Source organism: Lagopus muta, chromosome 20, assembly GCF_023343835.1.
Source record: "Lagopus muta isolate bLagMut1 chromosome 20, bLagMut1 primary, whole genome shotgun sequence".
In the NCBI taxonomy this organism is placed as follows: Eukaryota; Metazoa; Chordata; class Aves; order Galliformes; family Phasianidae; genus Lagopus; species Lagopus muta.
The window spans coordinates 5,832,874-5,859,570 of NC_064452.1; the positions used below are offsets into that span (position 1 = coordinate 5,832,874).

The 26,697-nt window shown below is 44.9% G+C and overlaps 1 protein-coding gene across 7 annotated transcripts in view; it reads right to left on the minus strand.

Annotated features, from left to right (window-relative positions):
- Positions 1-26,697, minus strand: part of CUX1 (cut like homeobox 1) — a 227,627-nt gene that overhangs the window by 20,692 nt on the left and 180,238 nt on the right. For 6 of the 7 annotated variants that reach the window (XM_048967064.1, XM_048967066.1, XM_048967062.1 and 3 more), the window contains 4 exons: positions 16,248-16,550; positions 11,780-11,968; positions 6,738-7,002; positions 1,043-2,255 (listed from right to left, as the gene is read on the minus strand). The exons of the other annotated variant lie outside the window; for it this stretch is intronic. In XM_048967064.1, the coding sequence (XP_048823021.1) occupies positions 1,538-2,255; positions 6,738-7,002; positions 11,780-11,968; positions 16,248-16,550 (1,475 nt within the window). In that variant the 3' untranslated portion in view covers positions 1,043-1,537. Of the gene's footprint in view, positions 1-1,042; positions 2,256-6,737; positions 7,003-11,779; positions 11,969-16,247; positions 16,551-26,697 lie in introns of those variants that run through there. 7 annotated transcript variants of the gene reach the window in all.

Here is a 26,697-nt window from a genome sequence, read left to right on the forward strand (position 1 = left end):
ATTGCACGCACACACTCACGCACACACATCCTTCCACGCACCTCTATGCTCACGCATATACATATAGACAACAGGAGGAGTTAGAGACAAGTTAGAATTTGATTTGTACTTTGATCAGCCCTAACCTGTGCATAAAATAATGGCGAAAGGCTGCATTTCTGCGGGGCAGAACGGGCGAGACCGGGACTGGAGAGCATCAACGTTTTGGTTTGGAGTTTGGGCTCCTTCGGCCCTGCTAAGAGCCTGTCTGGTCATTGCCATGTACTATTCCTCCACGTAAAAACAAGCTTCCCACAACTAAAACATTTAAAATCAGTGCTTGCGGTGGGAAGAGAGTCAGTAAATGGCCACCTACAGCAGGAAAACTTCTCCATCTGAGGCAGCTCCCGTCCCCTTAGTGGTGTGACAGCAGTCGTACACATGAACTACGCTTCCCTCGGTTCCAGGTAAGGTGAACAGCTCGGGTCACGGAGCGTGTCCCCGAAGAAGCAGGCTGAAATGTTACTGGCCAACGTTTTCTGAGCAATCTGACTTGGCTGAAAGGAAATCCTGTACGCTACGACCCAAGTGAAATGATCAAGTACATGCTGTTTCTAAGTTGTCTCCCAAACCTCCCAGATATGAGGTCTGATCAGCGTGCTCTGTGGTTAGAGGTTAAAAAGCAGATTATAAAATACCTAGATTCAGATTTTTTTTTTTTTGTCCTGATTTGGCCTAAAATGGAGTGTATTAAACAAATTCTGGTCTGCAAAAGACCAGAATCAGTTAAAGCTATGAAACAATGTGCACTACGTGTCAATATTCTATTTCACTTACAAGAAAACACTAAGTCAGCTACCACAAATTAAGATATTTTCCTGATGTGACTTTTTTTTTTTCTGTTTTGTTAAAAAATATGTGGAGTAAATGTGTTTTTTTCTTTTTTAATTCAAAGTTTCAAACAACAAGATTCTTTTCTTTTCTTGAAAATACGTAGGAATCCAAACTAGTGTGTTTAGAGTCGGTTGACTGTGCAATCTCTTAGTGGCAACTGAACAGCTACAAAAAACTTTCTTTTTTTTTTCTTTTTTTTTTTGAAAAATCTCCCCTTTTTTCCTGGTTTAAGAAGATAATAGTGTATTATCGCTCTGTAGCCATTAGATGGCAGATAAAAAGCCCCCTTTTAATACGTGGGTTCGATTTTTTTTTTTTTTAAAACGTTTTTTTTCTTTTTTTTCTTTTTTTTTTTTTTTAAAGCCCACACCAAAGAGGAGGGCACAAGGCAAAGCTGTATGAGTTATTCCAGAAACCGTGGAAATCACTTAGGGCAATAATAAAAACACTTCAGGGTACAAAAAAGCTCGACTACACATTTCAGTTTTCTTCCTCGAAAACACGAACATAAATTGGGCTTAACGCTCCTTTTGTTTTCTATATGCACCTTGGCCTATGGCGTTTTTGCCCTGTGGCCCGCAGGGCGGATAAGTGCGCAACACAATAAAACCAGTAGAGGTCCAGTTTCACTTCCCAGCTCTCCAGAGTTGGGCGAGTTTTAATCTCAAAACTCCCACTCGGCAGCCTCCTCCCGGCTGGCGGCCTTCTCCAAGCGGTGGATTATGTTGTTCAAGTTTGCGGCTTTCTTTTTCCTCAAGGAGCTGTCTCGTGTGCTCCTGGAGCTCGCTGCCTCGGAGAAGCTGAACAAGCTCTGCAGAGAGTTGGCTTTCTGCGAGCCTGCGCCCGGCGTCGAACTCGTACTTGGCACGCTGGAGCTTTTCTCTGAACTCTCCTTTGACTTGTAGGAGCTCTCCCCTGTAAGGACTGAGGTGGAGGCAGCTGAGGTAGAGGCATCCCCTTCCGTGGCGGAGCCGGGCGGCGTCTCCGGAGCTTCTCCCGCATGCTGACACCCGGCCGGAGAGCCCTGGCGCGGCGCTCTGGGCCTGCCCTCGTCGTCGGTGTCCTCCAGGCCCTCGGCCGCCATGAGCAGCGGCTCCGCTCGCTCCGTGGGCCGGGCGCCCGGCGCTGCCTCTTCCCCCGCCTCCAGAGCCGACTCCGCTTGCCCTCCCTGAGACTTTGTGGTTGCATTGCTGTACTCGTCCGCCTCCGCGCCGCTCGGCTTTCCTTCAGGTGGGCCCTCCGCGTCCACGCCGTCGCAGCTGTCTCCCTCCGAGCTGTGGGCTGCTCTGCTGCTTCGTGCCGAAGGAGAATCGCTCGACCCGGCCTGGCTCTGGCTTCCCGCTTGGATCTCCTCGATGAACAGCTCCCGGCGGATGCGAGACCTGGGGGGACAGACAAAAGGGGTGAGAGCTGCCACGCAGCAGGCTCCTTCCCAGGGAGCCAACAGCAGCAACCCATGTGTGTCGGCTGCAGGACAGCCGGGGCGGTGGGAGGGCCGCACGCTCCAATTCAAAAGACTGGCAAAATTGGGAAAAACGTGAAATATCGTCAAGATGTTCTTAATTTCATTCATCCCCGGCCACACACCCACTTCTAAGCCTGCTGTGCAAGGAGGGACCCAGGCTGCAACATGCAGCTCCTGCAAAGCGCAGCGGGAGGGAGGTTGGTGGAACCCACAGCCTTCAGCACAGCAGCTCTGCAGGTAACCTGCCCAGTGCCTGGTCACTGAGAACGACCCGTACGCCGCCAGGGAATCGCTGAGCTGGAAGGGAGCTCTGTGATCACCTGGCCTGACCCCTGCACTGCACAGGGACACCCACAGCTCCAGCAGGTGCTCAGAGCTCCATCCAGCCTGACCTGCACTCCAACCAGCCCGTTTATTTTACCAGCCAGCCCTTCTAATAACCACAGCAGGCACTGCTGAACAAAGCAGAGATGTAACGTTTTTTGTAGATGATAATCAATTGGTAATAATACGATTGGTGAAAAACAACCTAAGAATTTTTTCTTTATGATTTTAAATCAAGTTACATTCATAATTTCGTGCAGTATTTTTACAGTGCTGGATGCAGTTTCATGGACAGAGATGAAAGGCTCTGCAGTCTCTCATTCTCACTGGAAGTCTGACATCAGGAACATGAACATTTACAATACGCTGGACCACAAAAGGGATGATTTTAAAACTATGAATACGTTTCTAGTAGATCCAGAGGAAAATAGCTTATAAATACAAAAGAATTCAGACTTCTCTAAAAATGAGACATGATTTGTTTAAACATAAAAGTAATGAGGAAAAAATCGGGGGAAAAACAGCCACCAAGGAGAAAGCAAGATGAAAGTCCGTCGTTCTGAAATCCCTCCGGGGAAGCACAGCCTTGTGACAGGTTGTCAGTCTAACAGCTAGTCTGACTTCTGTCTTATTTTTTATTCAAAAAATCGATTTCAGAACATGAATAGTGACAAGGCAAGCAGTGCATTTCAAGGGAATTAATGCACTCCACACGTGGCTGAAACTGCCTGGTGTTCCACCCCGTGCCTCCTGTTACTGGAAGCATGTAATAATCCCCCAAACACTGCCTAGGCCACCAGCAGGAAAGCTTACGACCACTGGTCAGGTCCCAGTTTGCAACCAAGAGGGAACCACCATGACCTGTGATAAGAGATGAGAGCACAGACCAGCAGAACTTTACCTTTCACTTTTGGTTTTTACCAAGGACTGCTAAGGGTCCTGGCAAATCACAAGTGAAACTCTGTCCCACAGATGGCTCTAAGAATTCTCAGTTTATTGCTCATCTTGCCTCCAAAGGCAGCACGTGATGGAAAGAAAATGCAATGAATGCAAACACCAACTGAGTACTTCTTTTGAAGCTAATGATATTATTGACTTACTTGAAATGCAAGAGAGTATTTCAGCACTACTTGCTGACTCCACACTTCTGAAGGATTTAGAGGGTCTGTAATTTTCCCTTAGAGAATATTTTTCACCTAACAGAAGACCACAGGTGCTAGCATTAATTTTCTACTACCATCAGTTGCATGCATTCTGGAACATCAATTTTCACGTGCTCCTCACACCTATAACCTCCCTGCATGGACAGAGATACAGAACATGCTGCATCTGTGACACTTCCCAAGTCAGGAGAGGAAAGAGTAAGAGCTTCCTGCCTGCACAGGTTTTGAAATACCTCAGCTCCAGCAGGACAGAGAATGACAACATGCTCACTGAATACCTGACCACAATCCTATAGAACACAGGTTCAAAGTCTGTGGAATTCACACCCCATGCATTGCTCCTGGAATCTCATCTGGCTCCAGATTAACTTAGTATTAAATCCCTATGGTGCTGTCCTTGACAACAACACATCCTGTTGGCATTCATCAGTGTAACTCAAAATATCAGAGATCTCTGTGCCAGTAGCCCCATGTGAAGACGGATAGCAACTCCCACCTCCTGCTCTCTTTTGCAGTTCCTAAGACAATGGAGCATCAGACTCTGATGCTACTTACAGGGCTTCACTAATGCAAGTCTTAATTCAAGGTATATTCTTATTTTTGCTGTTCCCAGAGCTCTGCAGTTGGTATAGATGCAAAGCAGAAGTCTGGAACAAGTTTGCAAACACAGCAAAATCCCTTATACCTATTTATTTCTATTTTGAAGTGAATTACTCCTTTGCCTGCTGAGGATTTTTTTTTGAAGTTTCTTCTGCTGTGGCAAATAAATGCTACTGCTGACTTCCCACCTGGTAGGCAAAAAGCCAGATTCTGTTGTAGCAGCCACCTCTGGAAAGTGAGTGTTGAGCTGAATCCCAAAGGAAGCATCACTGCAACCACATTCCCAAGAGACAGCAAGACTAATGTGTCCTAATCTGTCCCTCCCTGAAAAATGTTCTTTAAGGAAAAACTGATGTTACAGAACGGCTAGATGGTCTGAGGTGTGGAACTGCTTCTGTATGAAGGCTCTTCAGTGTAAAAAGAAGAGGGAGGAGAATAAAGGAGATAAACAAAATCGTATGGCCTGAAGAAGATGAAAAGTCTCTCAATTAGTGGTAACACATGAGCTGCAGAACAGGAAGATTCTGTTCCCTAGGAGAACTCCTAAACTGTATTTTTCGGTGACGTCCTGCAAATGTTTTAGGGGTACTTCATGCATGAAAGCTAAGAAAGTTACTGTTGAAGGAATGGAACAGGCACATGATTTGATTTTCAGTGCTGCTCCAAACAGGCTCACAGCTTCTCTTTAAAGTCCTACAGACTCAGCAGCAGCACATCTGGGAACAGGTCCAGACCACTCCGTGCTGTGGGGCTCGTGCTACCCACCAGCTTACAGCACCTTGTTTATGCACTTTTCTTTTGTATACAACTGTCAGCACCGAGCCTACGTCGACGTACGGCCTGGTGTGGCCAAACACGCCGATCAATCATGACTTGTCACGCTTTCTCACAGCACGCCTGAACAGGAGATCTGATGATAATGAGGAAGATGACACATGCCACCAGTGCTCCCGCACTCATCTGCCTAAGTGAGAACAGCACATTTTGCTGTCAGGCCGAAGGGAACATATTTTCATAGGCATTCCTCCAACTTGTGTATAATTGCCTAGAAGTGGGAACTGGAATAGAGGCCTGTATTTGGAGAACTGAGCAGTGAAAGAGGCTGCATCTGTAGCGAATTCAAGTCAATGAAATTCAGTGTAAATATGATTACTGGCTGGTTATAATTTTTAAATTTTATATTGTTTACTATAAACATTATTTTACTATTGTACATAATATTTCTGAGATATCTCATTAAACCGTGCTTCTTCTGCTTCAGCAACTTGCCTGTGAAAAGCTGAGAAGGGCTAAAGTGGAAAATACCCTTTAAATGTTAGCAGTTTTCTAAAAACAAACAAGTTTAGCAAGCCGCTGTTAGAATAATTAGGAACATTACTGGCTCCGAGTGAAGGAGCAGAATGGCATTAAATCTGGTGTCTTAACTGTACCTGTTTAATATTCATTAGAACAAATTCTCGGAGAAAAGTCTGCTGCACTAATTAAGATTCCCAATCCTAAACACAGCTGAAAATGTGTTTATCCAAATCCTTCTAATTCTTACACGCCATTCCAGCATTGTTTCTTTTTATTGGAGTCTCTAGGCCAAAATCTATTTCAACTCTCCAAATGTTGAGAAGGTTCCCTTTAATAAGAAAAAGGAACTGAACAGCCCAACATCAAATTTCATCTCAACAGCACTCAATGATTTAATCATAATAATGAAATAAGTCCGTGGCAACATGTGACTTCAGGTTATCAGTTCTCTGTCCTTTGTGACTGCAGAGCTTCCAGCATGCATCATGTCTATTTTCTGAGCTCAGTGACCCAAGACATAGAAGAAAACCTATTTTTTGCTCTTATTCTGCAAAGACACATGATGAAGCACTGTAATTCTGATGCCATCCAGTAGAGGACACTTCTAAGCAATCCCTACCAAGGTATAAAATGTACAACACACACCTATGTGTACATACATGTAAGCATGTCTGTGTTTATGCATATGCAAGTAAACAAGACCAGCCTTGCTTACTGCAACAGGCTTTATAAATATTCAGCACAGCAGTGGACATCTCTAGATCAATGCCCATCCCAAAAGCAAGACTTTCTGTCTAAAAGCTCTGCTTACATCAGTATGTGAAGATTGCTCATCCTCAGGGATGACTTAAAATTAGGCTGGAGCATTGGCATTGCAGTTAGTCTGAACCTCCCCCCTGTCCAAACCGTTCACTGTGTACAACCACTAAACGCTAGCAGAACACAACGTGCTGAAAGAAAGCAGCACCCGGCCAAAGCAAATAAAATAAATCCTTTATGAGGGGGAGATCTCCTACCTGTAATTGTGGAACCAGTTGATCACGGTGCTGGTTTTCAAGTTGAGCTGCGTAGCCAGTTCCTCAATGGTTTTTGGTGATGGGTATGGCTTTTGCTGGTAGGCTCGTTTCAGAGCTTCCTTCTCTTCTGGTGCCAGCACCACCCGGGGCTTCTTCAGCTGGTGCTGTGGCTGTGGGCTGGCACCCTGGCTGTAGTCGATTCCAGTGGAGGAGGACTCACACGACTGACTGTCGCTCACAGAGCTGTGTCGCCGCTTCATGTAGGCTGAAAGAGAGGCACATGGGATCAGCCCCGGCTGAATACAAATGCAAAATCAATGAACGTACAAGCTGCGGGATAAACGCGGAGGTGACAGGCTGAGGCTGCACGGATGGGCTGTGCGGGGGGAACAGGAGGGAAGCAATTGTGGGGAAGATGCAAGAGACAGAAAAACAAGATAGAAGGAAAGGAAAGAGGGTGAATCGACTGGAAACGTGCCTGAGTTTTCTGCTCTTTCAGTGGATATGGGATGTGAGTAACAGTGGTCAGATAGCAGGATGTGCTTTAAATTCGCAATTTCAGGGGTGATGAACTTCCGCATAAGCACCATCATAGCACAGCTACTAAGAGCCTGGTTGTTAAACATGAGGGTTTCTCTAACACTTCAGGTCTCTCAGTCAGCACAGTGGGAGCTGCAGGCAGCCAGAGCTCCATCTCCAACACACGATGGCGCCCGGAGCCCAGGCATCCCAGCGAGGGGCTGCGCACCCACCCGCCGTTTGCTGCTTTCTCTTCCACATTTTTGCTAGAGCAGTGACAGGTTATGAAAGGAAAACAGCCCACAGCATCCTCCTCCCCTATACAAGGCTCTTTTAAAGATGCCTGTACTTGTAATAACTCTCGCTGCGCTGCTGCAGCTCTGGGGCTGTGAGCCACCGCCAACTCCTCCCCAACAGGGACTGAATTATCCTGAAAAATCCTGCAAGGAGAGTCCCAGCAAATGCTGTCACTGTCTTGATGGATTTACACTGGGCAAAGGCAGGTGGGATTTACTGTACCTGGCAGCACCATGCACAAGCACTGCTAATGAGGAGGTTGAAAACTGCAGGTATAGATGAATCTTGTGAATAAAATATTTAATGCTCTGTTAAATACCTTCTAGATATTTAAGAGTTTAGGTATTCAGGAGCCGCAATTTGATAACCTTGCCTATTCTGTTCCAGCTTACAGCAGCCCCACATCAATCAGGCAGGCAGTAAATCTCCAGTAGGCAGCAGCACTGATTGGAGCCAGGGAGCAACGCAGGGCAGGTCACGCCGGCCAGAAACCAAATTATTCAAAAGAAAAAAATAAATTCTTTCTCTGCACAGCTCTGCCTTTAGATTGAGGGTGCACAAAGAAGGGAAATCCGATGCAATCAAACCAACTGAAATGCTGAGAGCCTTTCTCACGCACGCCAACCCTGAAGGTCTGGCGAGGCCTTCTGCCTCCAGTGGGGACCACCATCCTGTCCTCTACACAGAGCTGTGTCCACTGCGACCTTTTTACACAGCGTCTTACTTTTGTTGAAGTGAATTTTGAATGTGCTCTGTAACCTTTGGGGGTATCTGCACGGCCCTCACTTTGTTCTTTTGGAATATGACAGATTACCTGTGGATTGCCTACTGTGTAAGATCACTGATACGGAACAGAGCACGAGTTGCTAATGATCCATCACTCTGCCATGATGCCACGCTGCGTCTGCTTGAAATAACTATTAAAAAAAATTTTTTTGTTTCCTTTTTTATTATTATTTTTCAACAAACTTCATTAAAAATCACCTACTTAAGTTGTTCCACTCACTGTGGTACACAGTGTACACAGGTACACTTAATGCCTTCGATTTCAAAGACTCCCAGATGTTGTTCCAGACTTGTATTGATATGCAAACTATACACCAGGTTCCCTTGTCTACTTTGACAACACAACCAAAAGAGCCTCTACTCCTTCAGCAGTGTGCACCAACTTAAGGGAGGCCATGAGACAAAACAGACCCTGGTGCGGAAGATGTCAGAAGCGTGCAGGCTATCTCCAGCTGGAGGTGCTGCAGTTTGGTCAGGTATTGGTACGTTCTGCATCTCTCCCTGCCCTCCAAAGGATGGCATTTATGGCAGCTCAGAGCTCCCAGCAAGGCTCCTAAAGACAGCACACAGCTGTGACAGCTCGGGAAGAACGCCATGCCCTGCGCCCACCTCTGTGCTCATAACCTCACTACAGGTGCAAAGATTTATTTGGGTTTCTTGTGTGAATGGAACCAATTTTATAAATGTACATATTTCATAGAATCAGAATGGCCTGGGTTGAAAAGGATCACAGTGATCATCTGGTTTCAACCCCCCCACCACAGGCAGAACTGCCAACCACCAGACCAGGCTGCCCAGAGCCTCTAACATAAAAACAAAGAAAAGGAAATCCCACAGTTAGGACGTAACCATTTCTAGAGAACAATACATTACTAGAACAAACAGAATCACACAATCATTAAGGTTGGAAAAGACCTCTAAGATCATCAAGTCCAACCCCAACCCAGGCCACGATGCCCACTGTCCATATCCCTCAGTGCCACATCTCTCATGGTCTTGAACACCTCCAGTGTCTTCCATCAGGCCAGAGGCACAAACCTGGCACGAGGCCACATGCTGAACTAGTATTTAGGTTTTAGGTTTTAGCAAAGTTCTCTGGAAACTTTATAACAGCTTTTCCTTTTTAGTTCTGATTTTAAACGTATGCGTTGTGTGTAGCCAACATCAGGAGATCACCGAGCACATTTCCAGCAAACAGTGAGGCTCAAGCTGCAATCCAAATTGCAAACACACCTGATGTTTGAAGACATTTGATTTTGGTGTGTGATTGGTCTCTACTTCTCAGGAGACTAAAGAAAAAAAACCACACGCATTATTTGGGCAAAGGTCTGGATGCGAGTCTGAGACCAACCTGTCAGGGCCAGCTCCATCTGCTCAGTTTTACTACCTCTATCTTCCCCCTGCTGTTGCCAGCCCAGCATCCCTGTGCTCCTACAGGCAGACTCCCCAGCATGTGCTCAGCCTCAGATGAAGCAGAGCTAGCAGCTGCCCACTGAGGTAAAACAGAGCCCCTTTTAATATAATTTTTATCTTATGCAGTATTGAACAAGATTATTAAAAAGTGAAATAATGGGGAAATAAAGGGAATTAAATTTTCTCCTGACAGCAGGCTTCAGTACTGTTCAGTGAGGAGTGTGACGTTACCAGCAGCACACACACCAGGAGGTTGGAGGGAAGGGAACAAACTCCTCCTTGGCAGAAAACACAGTGCAGAGTGTCTCAGCCTAGTGAGCGTGACCCCCAGCTTCCTCCATGAGGTTACTTAATGTACATTGCAAAGCTTCAGAATCTCTTACAAAGAGGCATTTATGGCATAAACGTCAGACTGGCACAACAGGAGGAAAAAAAGGAGAGATGTGCAGCTCAGCTTTATCATAATTATCAATCTAGTCTCCTAATAAACTGTGGAAGAGAAATAATTGATAATAATGTTCTACTGGTAGCAGATACAGTTGCATTGTTCTTTAATCGACATTAGCTTAAGGGGAAGTTAAATTCTTCATGTGGCTCTGGTGCGATTTGAAAGGTTACATCGCAGGATCCTTACCTGCAAGAAAAGGGTTTTGCAGAAAATAAAGGGCTGAATTCACTGCAGAGAGCTCTGCGATGAGGCCAACACTGACACAGTTCAGGAGCTCAGCACAGAGACTCAGATGATTTATAGCCCTCCCTCTGTTCAGGTGCCATCTACACAGCATATGTATTGCACAGCATTTGATAAGAATCCACTTTAGAAAACAGTTCTGAAAGGATATTGTCAGTACTACTTTCAAATTATTTTTATTTTATTTTCCTGCGTTACGGCTGAAACCCTCTTGGAGGCTATAAAAATCCACCCAGTTGACAATTTTATCTCTGCTGTATTTCTGATGCAGCAAAAACCATCATGGCTCCCTCTCCTTTACAACTGGAAGTGGGAAACCCCTCTGGATCACTCTCCCAGTGGCAGATTACACACAGCTTCAGGTGAGATCCTGCCCTGCACGTATCACACTGGTTTCTGTAACAAGCATTTGAATTTCTTCCCAGAAGCACACAAGGTCACTTTTTCCCAGAACCTCCTTGACTGTAATTTTTAATATAATCCCAAATTTCTTGATGAAACATGTTAATGTTTTCAGGACATCAGTCAACAGCAGTGCTTTCAGTGCACACGATTAATGCTGTCTGAGCTAATATCATTAAGGGATACCTTGAGAGATGGATACATCATTAATCAGTTAACTGCTGGTAATGGCAGCCTATGAGCTTCTCTTTTAAAATCACATGTATGTACCAAAACCAGGCTCTGGATAACTGCTGAATTTAAGATACACAGAGTAGGCTGAGATTAGTCAGATGTGCTCCTCATAAGAGAGCAAAATAAGTTAATCTCTCACAGGTGTGTGCTCGTGACACAGCCGCTCTACTCAAGCACATCTGAGCACTGTCACCTTCCCCATCCCTATGAGGGCCACAGATCTCATTATTCTCAAACACCCTTTTATAAGTGCTGCATTTTTGTATCCTCTTAGTGGCCGTCCATGCAGGACTGGCAAGAAGCTCTCTCAGGAATCAAAGCATGGTTTTCAGCGCAACATCTGTGAGCAGCTGCAGTGCCATTAAGTAACAACCCAAAGCCAGCTCCCCAACTCACATTTCTCATTTGCTAAGGCAAGTTATCAGTGATACACTAGGGCCTCAGTAATTAATCTATAGGAGAATACAGCAATGAATTCATGACAGCTGGTGAATGGTTAGGGTTGCTTTTTTTTGTTCTTTGTTTTGTTTGTTTCTGAGATGTATCTGCTTGAGCTTGCATCAAACAAAGCTAAGAAAAAGCTGTCTGAGCGCCCTTCGTATTGCTGGATCCATGTTGCTTCTATGCTTACGGAGAGTTATACAACACAGTCATCTCTGAAACAAAGGAGAGCATGACTCAGCATTCTGCTCCACGTTACCTTTTTTCTCCATTCGCTTCATATCCATCAGCTTCTCCACGTTGTTGGGATCGTTCAGCCACAGCTGCATGCGGACAAAGGGCTCCCGGCCCTTCAGACTCAGCTTGTGCCAGGGCTTCGGGCGAGCCAGCAGGTCTGAGACAGAGCCTTGTGTCAGCCCCAGGATTGTCTCCCCAAACAAACGCTGACCTAATACGAAATTGAAAATGGCATGAATTCACTAAGAGACAAGGCAAGCTGAAAAGACAGACCACATCTACAAGATCATTCATCAATTATTCTTACTTCAAAATTGCTTGCAAACCCGAAAGAAAGACTGAGAAGCATAAAAGCTCTCCCCACCCACTAAAGGTGTAAATATTGAGCTTTAATTTAATCCTTAAGATCTGGCATGACAAGGATGTGAACTCAACACCTTTGGGGATAAGGACCTCACAGTGGAAACAGTGTGCAAAACAACCCCCAAATTAATGAGATTAAAAATAAACCAAACTTCCAGCTCAGCAGGCAACCAGTGAGAGCAGTGAGGCTACTCAGCTCTTATGCAGGAGGAGCTGCAACAGCTTTGTTCCAGCAGGGCAATCCGAACATTTCAAGCTATCAGTGAACCAAAACCAATGCAGCACCCATTCGGCAACAGTCATCTAAATGTCCTCAAAGGCATGTAAATGTTTTCTGTGTTGTACTGGCTGTTGTGCTCTAACAGTGTTTTAGTGGCTGTGGATAATCACATTTTACAATATAACAGTTCTTCCTGTTTCTACAGCTTCTACAGTGCTTCTGGTTAATCATTACTTTTACTTCTTTTAAAATGCCATTGCCTAGCAGGGTAAAAACTAAAAATGGTTTTCAGTGTGAGGCATTTGTAAGCACATTAATAACACTAGTTTTACATGCTTAAGATCTCACTTACTGAGGACTGGAAAATGCCTGTGCAGCACAAGCCCAAACAGACAGCTGGTTTCCTAACAGCCTTCCCTTCAGCATTCTCCCTAAGCTAAGTTGCCCTAATACGCAACAGCTTTTGTTACAAGACAGAGCCTGGAGTCATCTGAGTCACTGCTGGGTACTTCTGGTGGAAGCGAGGCTATCGCAGACTTGCAAGTTAACCCAAACATCTTCCTATCCCATTCAAGTTGAGGCCTTGAGCTCTGGTGTCTGATCATTGGTTTCTGAACCCCTCACTCCAGCAGAAAGCAGTACCTACTTGCCAGCAGTGCCAGCAGTATCAGCCAGTGGCAACCAGCAGATCCTGAGGGACAGTAAAGGACCAATGAAAATATCAGGTCCACACAGCGCTCCCTGTGCTGGACTCCATGATCTCCCCCTGCTTTACACCTCCCCCAAGCCTCCTGTCTTCGTGAGTTCTTTCACTTCACAGGCTAAGTGGGAAGGAGGGAACGGGCAGGAGCTGCAGCACAGCCCATGAGGATGGACTGGGGCAAGGCTTTGGAAGGCAGCAGCTGGGACCACGAAAGGTGCACAGGGAAGCAAGGACAGGGTTCAGAAGTGTCTGCTCACACCTCCAGAACAAACCCTCAAAATGGATCTTACGGACTGAACAGAAACCAAAGATCAGAACTTAATTTCCTAAGAGTCTTTCAACTTTCAACTCAACAACAGGAAAATGAGAAAAAAAGCTGTAATTCAGGGCTAATTTTACATCTGCATTTCAGAGTTAACGTGCTTTCTCCCTTTACATTAAAAAAAATAAATAAAAAATCAGGAAGAACCCATCAATTTACCTTTAAAAGAGCTACTTTTGAGCCAAGACAGCTGCTTTAAACACCTTTTAATCTGCCTCTGCAAATGACTTCCCTCTGGCATTCCCACGCTCCCTAAGCCCACACTCAGGCACCGGCACGGGCACTGCAACCCATGCAGAGCTGTGCAGTCAGTGGGACCTGATGTGGGTCACAGCAGCCCTCCAGGAGTGTCATGGCCACCTGTGACCCAGGTAGCTGCTATGGTTTGCTGTACAGCCACCAGGAGGGAATACTGGAACATAAACAAGGCAGGGATGAGCATCCCAGGGAAGGTACGAGCAATGCTGCTGAAGGAAATGACCTTCAGATCATAGCCTAGAAATTAAAAATCCAAGGGAGGAGAGAACATTGGATTCTTTGGGTGCTAAGGAAGAAGCTCAATATGTTTGTGTCACTTATTGTATCCTAGGATACAGCAGAACAGCATAAAACACCTGAAAGACTCCTGAGCTAACGGAGAATGTGTTAGGAACCATTCTCAGGAGGCAGCAGGTGCACCATACTCCATTTTCATCAGTGTTATTAATAATCTAAGTGTTCTTAAGCACGGGCTTCCTGAAACTTCTGTTAATTCTGTCTTTTTGTCTACTGCCTTTCCCACTGATGTAGCTCCTCATGGATGCAACCTCCTGCCTATGATGCCAGCTTCAGGGCTAGTCCTGGACCTCTCTGCAACATTCTGCAACACAGTGGGCATGGTGGTGATGGGCTGATGGTTGGACTTGGTGATCTTGCAGGTCTTTTCCAACCTTAATGGCTCTATCATCCTACGATTCCCAGTACTGCAATCTTCCAGCAGCTCACTGCATTCACTTCCCTTGCTGTCTAAGCTGGATGTTGCCCAATAGGAAATCACTGATAACACGATCTTGGGGCTGAGAGGACCAGCAGCATGCCAGTGTTAATGCTGTACCATCATTTGCTAAAACGGTGTCTGCTGCTTCAAGTGAATGCTTAAAAATGAATGCTTAAAAATCATGGGATGGGAGACCCACCAAACTCAAGTCTGGTTTGCTGAGCCACCCTGAATGGTTTCACACAGTCGTGGTCTTTAGTGGCCAGTGGTGTTGGAACTGGGCCACCAGCAGTTGCCTAAGACAGGTTGGCAAGGCCCTGTGGCCTGAGACACAGAAAGCTGTGCACCAAGTCAATGTGGTGCAGCAGCACACTGAGGGCACAAAAGGAGACATTGAAACTGGTTCCACACCTAATGCAGAGTTTGGGGCACATTTCCTGGCTCTTCTGCTGCTTTTTAGGCTTGTCAGCCACACTGTAGGAAAACAAAAATCATGGGAAATAAAAAAGACTAAGTAAAAATGGCATCAAAGCAAATGTAAACAAAAATACTTTTTCAAACCTCCCTGGATCACCAGAGCAGGCACAGCACTCAACAGTATTCTGCTCAAAAAGCAGAGGCTTAGGCCTGCAAACTCTTACCTGGGGCTTTGTCTGGTACATAACTCCACTGAACAAGCCTATCCCAGTGTGAATGAGCAGTAATCCTGCTGGGTTCAGTGGAACACACTCTCATGCAGGGTATGCCCAGGATCAGGGCCTATTTTTTTTTTCTTCCCCAATTACATTTAATGACAATTTGCAACCTCCCCCACCCTAGTAAAATCTAGAACAACAACACCTTGTATTCTGTGTCTAGCCAAAAAAAGGCTTCTTTATGTACTAAAATAAAGGAGTTTTTAGTGACACAGACATCATGCTCAGATGACATGGATGTAATCCTTCTGATAGAAATATCAGTAATCAAAACCTAAACTTATCTTTTAGGTTATACTTGAACAGTGGGAGATTGGCATGTATGGAGAGTGATTCCTCTGCGCCGTCTCAGACATCTCTTCTGAATCTCTCCATGCAGGTGGGAAGGATACATGCTAAGCACTAATGCACGTGCAGGTAACACTGGTGCAACCTGCCTGCCTTCCAGCTAGGAATTTCAGAGGACTCCTTCAAGCTTCCCAGTGCCTTGTGAGGGAAGCAGTTGTTAAACAGGTACAAAGAAGTAGGGATTCAGAGGCACTGTGGCAGTATTAAGCGTGGATTTTACCTGCTCACGTGTGTTATTTCCTCTGACTATTCCAAATATTGCCAGTCATATCAATATTGCACTTAATTTGATACCCAAAACCTCATCTGCAGCAAAAGCAGCCTTTGCTTTGCATGTCTCAAAGCAGAACAACTGAATGACCCCATGCGGTTACCTAAGGATTCACATACACCTCAACTGAGTCTGAATTTACCCTCCTAGCTCTAAGGCACACTACTTCCATGTGATGCACCTCTCTTGGCAATCACACTGCCCTCCTCTGCTCCTCTTCTCTGCCTGCCCTGCTGGTGTCCTGAACCTACAAGCATGGGGAAATCTGCATTTCTCAAGTGGAGACCTCACTGGTTTTGGGGTTTTGGTCCTCTCAACAGCCTGCTGGCCTGTATTTAGGGAGGTGGGACTGGTACCTGGCTGCTGAGCCAGAACCAGAGCTTAAGGGCAGTGAGGGTAAGGTAACATACTGCTAAGTAGATGTGACAATCCAGAAGGACTTCTTTACTGGCTAAAAAAAAAATCTTTGAAGGATGAAAGCCCAGGCCAAAGTCAAAATCAAATGTTCTTGTCAACATCTACTAAAATACAGCTTAAAAACAACAGCACCAACACTTTATTTCAACCAAGAAATGGGAATAAAGCGACTTACCAAGATTGTTGTCCGTTAGCACTTCCTTGACCCTTTTTGTGATGCCATACGTATCCAGCTCCGGGGACATAGCAACCAGCTCCTGGATGCTGAGTGCTGAGTGGCCCGACAGTGGCAAAGGGGTTGTGGACTGGGATTCGGAAGCAGGCGGCTCGCTGGGCTCCTGGGATTTGCCATCCTTACTGGTCTCTATAGAAGGACAGGGCTGCTGTACCAATTCTGTCAGGCTTTTTACCGATTCGCTGGAACTCATGGGAGATTCGGGAGCAGGACTGCAACTGGCAGAAGTCTTTGGAGTGCTTTCTGTAATTGAAAAGAAGAAAGAAGCCCCCGCTTTAGAATAATTGTGATGTTTTGATTGCAGGCTGTTTAACTTTCCTTCTCGTTTATATCCTACCTACTTAAAGAAATGCCTAAGTATGCAAAACACTTTTCCTTACAACTTGGTTACTGAAAAGCCTTTTTTTTTCAAAACAGAATTATTTTCTTAGTTTATCTTCAGTAATCTTTCGTATAAAAACAAGAATATACAAATAAAAATCAGGAATAAATGAAGTGCAATAGTTCGTATGGTTGCAAGGAATTCCCTTGGTCAGGAAATTTTCTGGCTTTGCTTTCACAACACTGCTGTCTAACAACACTCTGTAATCCACAATTACAGAGGTTTAACCTCTTTCTGTGACTATAAGAAAATCACCACAATGTGGTCGTGTTCACAGGGGATTTTCTACAAGTGACACAGCTTTGTATCTTGAGAGCGTTGTAGATTTCATATTGTTTCTTATCACTCACATCACATTTTTGCACCTCTCATTGCCCAGGAATAACTTAACACAATTAAAATACGGCTTGCAATTATGTCGTATTAATTAATGTGTTTGAGAATCCAACCTAAAGATGGCGAGTGGATCAGGAGACAACCAAATCTGTTATTTTGACACTTTGAAAGGAAGCTTTTGGAATCTGTTAATTTGCCAACAACAATAGTTTCTGTGCAAAATGCTGTTTTCCCTATGTAAGCTCACAATTGTTTCTAATAAAATGCTCTTCATCATGCAGTGGCCAAGCATACCCCAAATCCTATTCTTCACAACAGGACTTCACTTTACAACAGTGTTTTCTGAGCACTGCATCACTACAATGGCAGCCACTGCTATGAGCTGATGGTTGACACCAGGTTTCACCATTTCTCACCGTCCACAACACTGCCAAATGCTCACAGTCTGCCTGGGCTCCACGGACACGCAGCTCAGGCAGTATGGGAAGCACATCCTCAGCACTACAGGAAATGCTGGGTAAGTTCAAGTAGGGTTCACTCGGCGCAGGGTTCGCAGCACAGTCGTGTTGTTCAAGGCAACAGAAGCTTCCAGGACTCCGTAATTTAAGAGAGGTTCCCTGACACACTTACAGAAAGTTGTCTCTCAAACACAGAGCTTTCACTTAGCGCTCTGTGAGAGATGCAAAACAGGCAGGCATAAAGGGAAAGCGAGGTGCATATAAATCTTTAAGGCAAGAGGGATCTTGCAAATCTTATTTCTTCTCTCTGTTCACCCCGGGTCATCATACAACCGAATATAAAACCCAGCAAATGTTATTTTTGTATCGAGAGCAGCAAAGGAATTGTACTGTAAATTCGCCCTGATTCACCCATGCGAGGGACCAATTTGGCAGATCATCCATCTTGTTCACTGTACACTGTCAGGGATGGCATGAATTCCCTACATGATAAACAGATTTCTTCTCAGGTCTGCGTCCTTTAACCCACAGCAAGGTCAAAATTATGGCTGCCTGGCTAATAAACAGCGCGCCACTCGCTCAACTTCCCTCTAATTTTGTCCCTTGTGCCAGCTTACACAAATCTTACTGAATAACTAGAGCAGCTGCAAATTTCCTATACAATTCCTCATCCGTGCGCCGCAAAGCCACGCAAGCACGGAGTGCAGAAAAATCCCAAATAAAAAACCACCCAACAGCCATGCAGGAGTCAACAAAGCATTCTGTAATGCCTCCTCCTCCCTCTCCTTCCCTGCCCAGCCTAATTATGTAAACAACAGAGGTAATCTCTGCCATCATCTATCACTGCGATGCTCGATGTTGCTCACATATTAGCTTATTTATTTTTTATATCACATATCAAGAGCTTGCTTGAATTTCATTTTTAAGACCAATCTGCTGCTTATTTACTCAAAAAGGTAGGATTATGTGGATCTAATTTTGGAAGGCAGTACAGATGACAAACTGTTTTTTTCCTCCCAACGAAAGGCAAGTGCAGAATGGTTCCAATGAGACATTATGTGCATAAACCACAAATAACTCCAAATATGTTCCCTGTTCACTTCTGGAGCTTTTCCATTTCGGAAAAAAAAACCAACATTTTAAATGTGACACAAATATTGGAGGAAAAGGACCATAATTTGGAAAAGCCAATTCCATAATTGAATAATGCAAACATTTCCCGTTAACCTATTAAAAAATTAAGTAGACATTTAGAGTAGAAGTGATTGCCGACAGAACAAAGGGAAAATTGGATGTGTTCACTATTACAAATTAAACTGTCAATCTACAGTCATTTCAGATGTTTTACGAAATAATTTGTCTGTATTCATTTCTCCCAAGTTCCTCACAGGACAACGAAACAAATTCAGGACGTGTGAAAAATACACACTGAGCTTTGAAAATCAAACATTTCTGATCAAAATAAGGGAGTGCATTTCTTTACATCCTGTTCTGTTTCCCACACTTCACCAAAAAACAGCCCTAATTTAAGGATGACCCAGTTCATAGGTGAGCCATTCCCTGCATTTGTACAGCTCTCCCCACGCCACCTTGGAGGAATGATTTTGTCTGTCAGGGCCCAAGGATGGCAACGACACGCAGTTCAACAAGGGCAGTTAAAACGATCAAGAGCTTGTTGTAACTTCTGCATATCTTCAGGTTGGTACTGACAAGTGCCATTAAAGACTCAAATGCCCCACAGATGCAGTTAGGTGATGCAAATCTTCTAAAGCTGCAACCCAGTCATGGAAGGCCAAAGCCATGTCCTTCTTATGTTACTCATTCAGAATTCATTTTTGGGTATAGGGAAGTCAGGCTTTACCAAGCCGTTGTTAAAAGCACATCTGTATGTGCAAATAAACAACAATCAGATGCAGATCAAGTACTGGGAGCTGACATCCAGCATCAGAAACACTTGACAAGAGTGACTGGCCTCCATCCACAGCGAAATCAGAACAACTACTGGACACCGACACCAAGGATGGGCTGCTGATGGGAACCTTCAGGTCTCTGAAGGCAAGTATGACTTCATGAAGAGAAACACATCTGATTTAGTTTGGGGGAACCAACGTGCATTAGTTGGGCAGGCAGCACCGCTGGTAAAACATACAATCCTTATTCTCATGTCAGGAAGTTCTTCACTTTTGTTTTTTCCTACTACAGCCCTAGAGAGGGACACAGAATCTAAAATAAAGGTAAATGAATGACTAGAAACAAGGTCAGCATGATACAAACACCTCCCAATTTTGTTTTCTTTCTAAACACTACTTTCCAAATATAAAATTGCTTCTTGAATAACCATCCTACTGCAACAAAACCCAGCACCATATTACAGCTTGCTCATCTGCTTCATCCCTATCAGGAAACTGCACACAATTTAGTGTGTATGAGTAGGGTCTGTTGGAGCTCCTTTCAGAACTGGCTGAGAACTGTAACAAACTGGCTTTGTCTTAATTATATCAATGCAAAAAATCTGGTGTGGTCTTGCATTGCTCATAGCAATAGCCTTGGTTCCATCCCTGTACCTTAATCGCTTTCTATCATGATGGTGTTTGGAAAAGTGAGACAGCCTGAGACAGTCTCAGGTCACTACTTATGGTATTTATCCAAACTTTAACATTTGATTCTCCTGTTCTTCTCCAATGACAAAATTTACCATTCTCATGCTGGGTTCAGATCTCCGGTACCAGCTCCTGAATTGCCTGAACACTGTAAATGCTTTGGACTATGATTATCCCACCAAAGCCCATCCTAGTGATGCACAGCAACTCCTCCACCTGCAGAATGCAACTTCTCCACCACAGCCTCTGCACAGAAGCAGCAGGACAGCCTGCACCCACAGCACACACGACCATACAGATATCCTGTCCTTCGTCTGCCCAGGAATTGCTGCACTGCTAACGTGAGCTTAGCTTATAGGCTTCAAAGTGACTCAGGGGAAACAAGGTATGGAGCACAGAGAAGTTGGGGAAGATCATGCGAAACGCAGAAGGTATTTAGGGACCCCTAAAAGGATTATGAAAAATACTGTATCTAAAGACAGCAGGCAGACAACAGCTGCCTTAAGTTTTGGGGAGAAGTGGATTGGAAAAGCAGATCCACTGTAATTTTCAGAGACAAATCTCTGTAGTTTATCTGATCCACTATTTAAATTTCAATACAGAGTCCTCTATCTGCAGTAATAATAACCTAAATTCCATTTAGTGTTCATTTGAGCAGTCAGGATAAAGTCATTTCTTATTATCTCCCCACTGTGTAAAAAACAGCTTGAAGGTAGGAAGTCAGCAAGCATTTTCACCAAAAAGTAATTATTGTAAGTGACATTTTTACTGCTGGCATGCCATAAGGCGAACTGCGCATTTGGAAGGACAAGTTGCTAAAACAAAATGACAGGGTACTCCGTGACATTCCGACAGGAACCCAAACATGATTTATCCAGCACTCGCTTTGATGCACCGCTTCTCCCGGTGTCCGCAGCCCAGGCTCCGGGTCTGTGCCGTCCAACCCCAAGTTGTTCCCCAGGAACGGCAGCAGTGCTGATGTGCCAGGCAGGGCAGTGAGCATCCTGTGCTCTGCTCCCTTCTCCATGGCCAATTCGTACAGAAGATGAAAGCAGACAGATACAGATAGGAGATTTCTTGGCAAACTCTTGAAAGAGCACTTGATACTTCAGGGCCCGCCTTCACCTACTCGTACAGATGAGTTAATGGACAACGGCAGCCCTGGCAGGTCGCCTGAGATCCCAGTATCTCACGCTGGGACGGGGTTAAGTTCTGTTTCCCCTGTTTCCAGCCACTGAGCTGCCCAGTCTGCAGACCAAAAATCTCATTATTGTGTTTGCCATTATCTGGAAATCCCAGGCAGAGCTTTTGCTCCCCATCTCCCACCTAACTGTAACCCTGGGATCTCCTAAAGCACCCAACAGCTCTTCCCATTAACAGAGCGCAGGTCTGCTCTCTAATAAATCAGATCAGCATTTGTGGAGCAATGCTGCAATCCATCTCTATTCTGACTAATTAAACAAAAACATCCCTGAATGCTGAACTCTTTCTCACAGGTAGCATTTTTGGTGGATTTATTTTCAGTGCATCAGTCTTGCCTATCTAGAGTGTGCAAATTAACGTGGCTTACAAAAATATGATCCTCCCCAGAGTTATAAATTCCTCCAGCTATACGTATGGAGCAGGGAAAGCTCCCTCCAGCATGCACACAGAAAGATACCATGCATGTAGGTACATACAGCCATACTGCAGCAAGTGCTTACCACAGCTACGGTTACAGATTCCCACTGTGACCCTGGGGACTTTGTTTGTTTGTTTGTTTCACAAATGTTTTAACTTGGGGGAAAATGTTATTTTGGGTTTTGGCTCGGGGAAATTTCACGTGGCTGGAGGAGGGATCAAAGGAAAAGGCCTTCAGGGAAGCACACAGAGGTCTGCATGTCTGCACCAAAAGGGGAGGAACCAGCATGGGTAACTCCAGGATCACTGAGGGAACGAGAACAACAAAGGTCCCTGTCCTGCACAGGAATAGAATCATACAGATGTTAAAGACAAGGACACAGAACTTGTTGGATGAGCAAGGCTAGGTGTTAAAAGTACCTGAAAATTCTGCATTGTTGAAGGATTGCAGGGTGTTGCAGCAATTCTACGTTGCGTGTTCTATAATTACATTATCTCTATGCCTACACTAAAAAAAAAGATGTTAGCCATTTCAGAAAGCAGGAGTTAGAGCAATGTGAAGTTCAGCACACAGTTGGCGTTGGAGTCATGAAGAAAGCCCGGCAGCTGGACAGGCAGAAGTTCTCAGTGAAGCCAGGTGACGGATTCTCCTCTCAACAAATGCACAACCAGCTGCCCCACAGGCAGACTCGAGGTGCTGTCTCACACCCAAACCCCATTAGAGAGGTGCTGTGCCCTGCTGACGCACGATGCCTCGTAAGCTCAAAGGTGTGGGCTGCACAATGTGTGCAGGTACAGCCTGCCATGAAGGGCAGCTGGGACGTGCAGATATCAAGGATCTGTGCAGAAAGACACAACTTAATTAAAGCGGCACAGAATCATAGAATGGCTTGGGTTGGAAGGGACCTCAGGCATTATCTACTTCCAACCTCTGCTGTGGGCTGGATCTCCCCACCCGTGTCCAACCTAACCTCCAACCTGGGATGGGGCACCTGCAGCTCTCTGAGCAGAAACATCATCAGGCCAACTCTCAGGTCAGACCAGCAGCCCCAAAGCCTTTTCCAGTCTAAGGGATGTCTATGGAAGAGGTAAACAGCACAGCAAGCATGCAGGGAGAGCTTCCTCAAATGCCAGCTCGTGCATAGGTTCCTGAGGTACAGTTTTTGCACTGCAAACTGCTGAATGGTGAGTTTTCATGTTCCTTAACAACTAAAACCAACCTTTACAAAACGGAATCAGACTTTAATTTAGATGATTAATGGCAAAATCGTGGCAGCTTCAGAAGAAATTCCTCTGCTCTGCTAATCTGTATTTAATATGCAGATTTTCCCATGTTTCTGTAACTTAGTCAGAAGTCAATATTTAGCAATAACTGCTGGAAAACGCCTTCAATAACCTTATTATTAAAACAGCTTGTGTGCACAAGCTTTAGTCAGGATTTTCTGAATATTAACACAAATATGTCACAAAAGCAATCAATCAACATGCCACAGTTACATTTTTAGTCTAACCAAAATAAACACGTGCCACAATACCTTTTGGAAAGCAGAGCTTGCAGAGGCTCTGCTGCATGCTCTGGTGCCTCTGTTGATGCTGACCTTGTGGTTAGAGACTCACTTTCAGGTATTTGCATCTTTTGGACTGTTTGCTGTCCTTCCCTATGGTAACCCTGAGCGTGGAGGTATTTCTATGCCCTCCTGAAGATTTTAACCTGTTGTCTGCTCCAGACAAGCAGAACGCATGATATGCACTGTGCATCCATTCTGCACTTATCCGAATATTGAATCTCCTCCTCTAAGCATTGTGCTACGGGCAAGACATTTATGGGATGGATCCGAGGCTAAGATCTGGATTCCCTTCCCAACAGTCCCAGCTAACAACCACAGCAGTGCTCTTAAAAGCAAGCACTCCTTAGAAGAGCGACCCTGAGCACTGCTGTACCCAATGCACTCCTCTTCAGGAGCAGTACTGGCAAAAGTACTGAAACAAAATGACATTTACATTGTGTGCAACAATATTATAAAAGCGATTAAGGTACATTATTTTACACATCCTCATAATCTCTCCATACTGCTTTACTTAATTTGTGATAAAATTGTTGAGAAAGGGTACTTAATGTAGGACAGTCAGTAAAAGTAATTTATCATCTTCCCGCTTCGGTGCTCACGTTATCAGCGAACTCATTTTCTGCATTCATCATGCAATCAGCCTATTATTTGCATATTAATCAGGCAGTGGACCATGAAAGAGCCGCATCCCAGCCAAATGCTGCACTATCTCAGGAGGAACACTCAGTAATTATCATACATCAGTGTTATGATGTGGTAATTGATTATAACATCTTTCTGTTGCCCCTGGGGAGTCCCACTGCTAACCCAGCTCCAGGCATTCTGTGCAGATTTTTCTCTGAAAATTAGAGAAACCACTGCTGTCCTTTCATTAGATTTTTTTTTGCTACCTTTACAATAGGCAGCTCTGAGCATTTCCCAGTTATTTTTGCCTTTTTTTTTTCATAATGAAACCTTCATTAGAAAAAGAGCACATCTGCCTCATATTACAAAATATAAGAAAAAAAAAACAAACAAAACCAACCACCCTTAAACAACAGTTGGGCTTGTTCCTGTGTGTCCTCTCTTACAAGGTCTGGTGGCTTTTTAGGTACTGGTATTGCTTACATAACGACTTTCCCCATCAAACACAACAAAATGTTGCAACTTCAATAGACAGTAATTGCAAAGTTCGTATAAAGGCAGTTAAGCTGCTTTATTTAGGTGCCAAACAAGAGGCTAATTTTGGTCCTCTCGTAAAGGACAAATGAAACATCTGCCAGTTCAAACTTGTACTATTTTTAGGATCCCAGTTCCAGGGGGGTAAAAAGAGAGAAACAAATACAAAGCACCACTGTAGTTACAGGGCAGTTAATGCCATACCTCATTCGTTTGTGCAGAACCAGATGGGGAGAGCGAGGTGGGAAGGCTCCCATCCCAACCTCCCTTTGGCAAGCAAACACACACAGGTGGATGCACAGGAGAAGCTGTAGGGAGCATGTGGGACAGAACTGAGTGTGCCTGGGCTCTGCAGCGAGGCCAGATGACCTACTGGGAAGGCTGGAGAGAGGAACTCACGAGGACAAAACGATGGTCCACAGCAGCTCCCTGCCTTTGGACAGCCCTGTCAGAGGGAGCTGGAGTGCGGACAGCAAACGGGGATTTTCTGTCAAGCTCAGGCTGTGCCAATGAGTGGAATAGAAAAGATTATTCTGGGGAACAATCGCTCTTTTGAAGCACACTGTAGGGCATGACTCATAGAGTGGAGAAAAAAGTGTTTAAAGTTGTTATTAGCAGTATCTCCAAGAAGTGTAGAAGTGGAATACTTAAAGATCAGGCTTACTTTTTGTGTCTGATTGCCACTGGACTTTCTCCTTTCATTAGGATTATTAATTAGACATTGCTCTATTTTCACGGTTATTTAAATTTGATGTCAAATACATTTTGTTTTCAATACAAGCTCTGCTTCCTACCAGATTTCAAATAACCACAGGATTCTCTCCTGTGCTGTTCCTCTGGATGGCTGTTCGCAGATTTTAAGACCTGCAATATCTATCAAATTTGGTGAGACAAAGTTGTCAGTTTTTCTCCCTTCCTGCTGCACCCTTAAATGCAAAAGTCAGGCTAGAAAGTAGCTTAAAAGATATTAATTTTCTTGTAATTTTTTTTTGTCTTCTTAGGGACAATTTGATATAAGTAACGCATAACTCTTCATAATCATAAGAGGATTTTGTTGTTCGAATCTAACAGGCTGCTTATTTCCCTGTTCCAGAGCTACTTTGTGCAGAAGACAGCTGCCTCGTAGCTCCATCCCCATTATAAAATGGAAATAACAACCTGCACATTCATTGCCAGCAAACCTCTTTTTCGGTATTTTGGGAGGAAAATAGGCCATTATCTGTTCTTTGAATTGAAAGCAAGGCAATTTTCATCCCCAGAGGAGCACGGTGCGACTCAGCGGGCAGCGGGTGGAGCTGGTACCTGGGAGGGCAGCTCCATCCCAGCAGCTCCATCCTGCTGGCAGCAGCTCCTGCATTTCCTCTTCCCATAAACAACCAGCGAGCTCCTGCCAGCTGCCAGAGCCTCCCAACAGCAAAAAGCCTCATCTCTTCAGAGCCCTCCCGACCTCTCCTGCAGCTGCCAGCCCACAGGGACGGAGCCCAGCCACTGCCCCAGCTCCTGACCCCCCCGGAGCTGTGGCACGGCTGTGACAGCTCTGCTCGCCTTTCAGTGCTGCTCCAGTTATTTTTGTATTTGGCTTTGTAACGTAGCAGCTCTGTGCCTTCCACCCGGCTCACTGAGGTTGGCAGCTGGCAGGAGGATCCCAATGTGCTCAGGAAGAGGAGAGCAAGCATGGACCCCTTCCAGAGAGGCTTCTTCCCTCTGAATGAGCAATGGGGGGAACAGTAAGCAGCAATAATTAATGAAATGAGGTGACAAGCAATGAACAACAGACTCACAGAACGGAAGGGACCTCACAGCCCACCTAACCCCCTGCCATGGGCTGGCTGCCCCCCACCAGCTCAGGTTGCCCAAGATCCCATCCAACTTAGCCTTGGGCACCTCCAGGGATGGGGCACCCACAGACTGTGGCAGCAGTGCCAGGGCCATCTTCGTAGCAAAGAATTTTCACCTGACATCTAACCTGAACCTCCTCTCTTTTAGTTTAAAGCCATTCCCTCTTGTTTTGTCACTATCTGCCTGTGTACAAAGTTGTTCTTGTTGATTAATGAAATGATGGAAAGTGGAATTACAGAGCTCTAATATTTAGTACTCATGGTTTCCTTAAAAAATGCCTGAGCAGAGAGCAAAGATACCAAAGGGAAGTGGAAATACGTGTTTACAACCAGACTGGGAAACTTCTTGAAAATGGACACCACCAACTCACAGCCATGCTTCAGAGTGAATTAAATTTGTCTTCAGAATGCAGCAGGAGTTTCCTCTTGC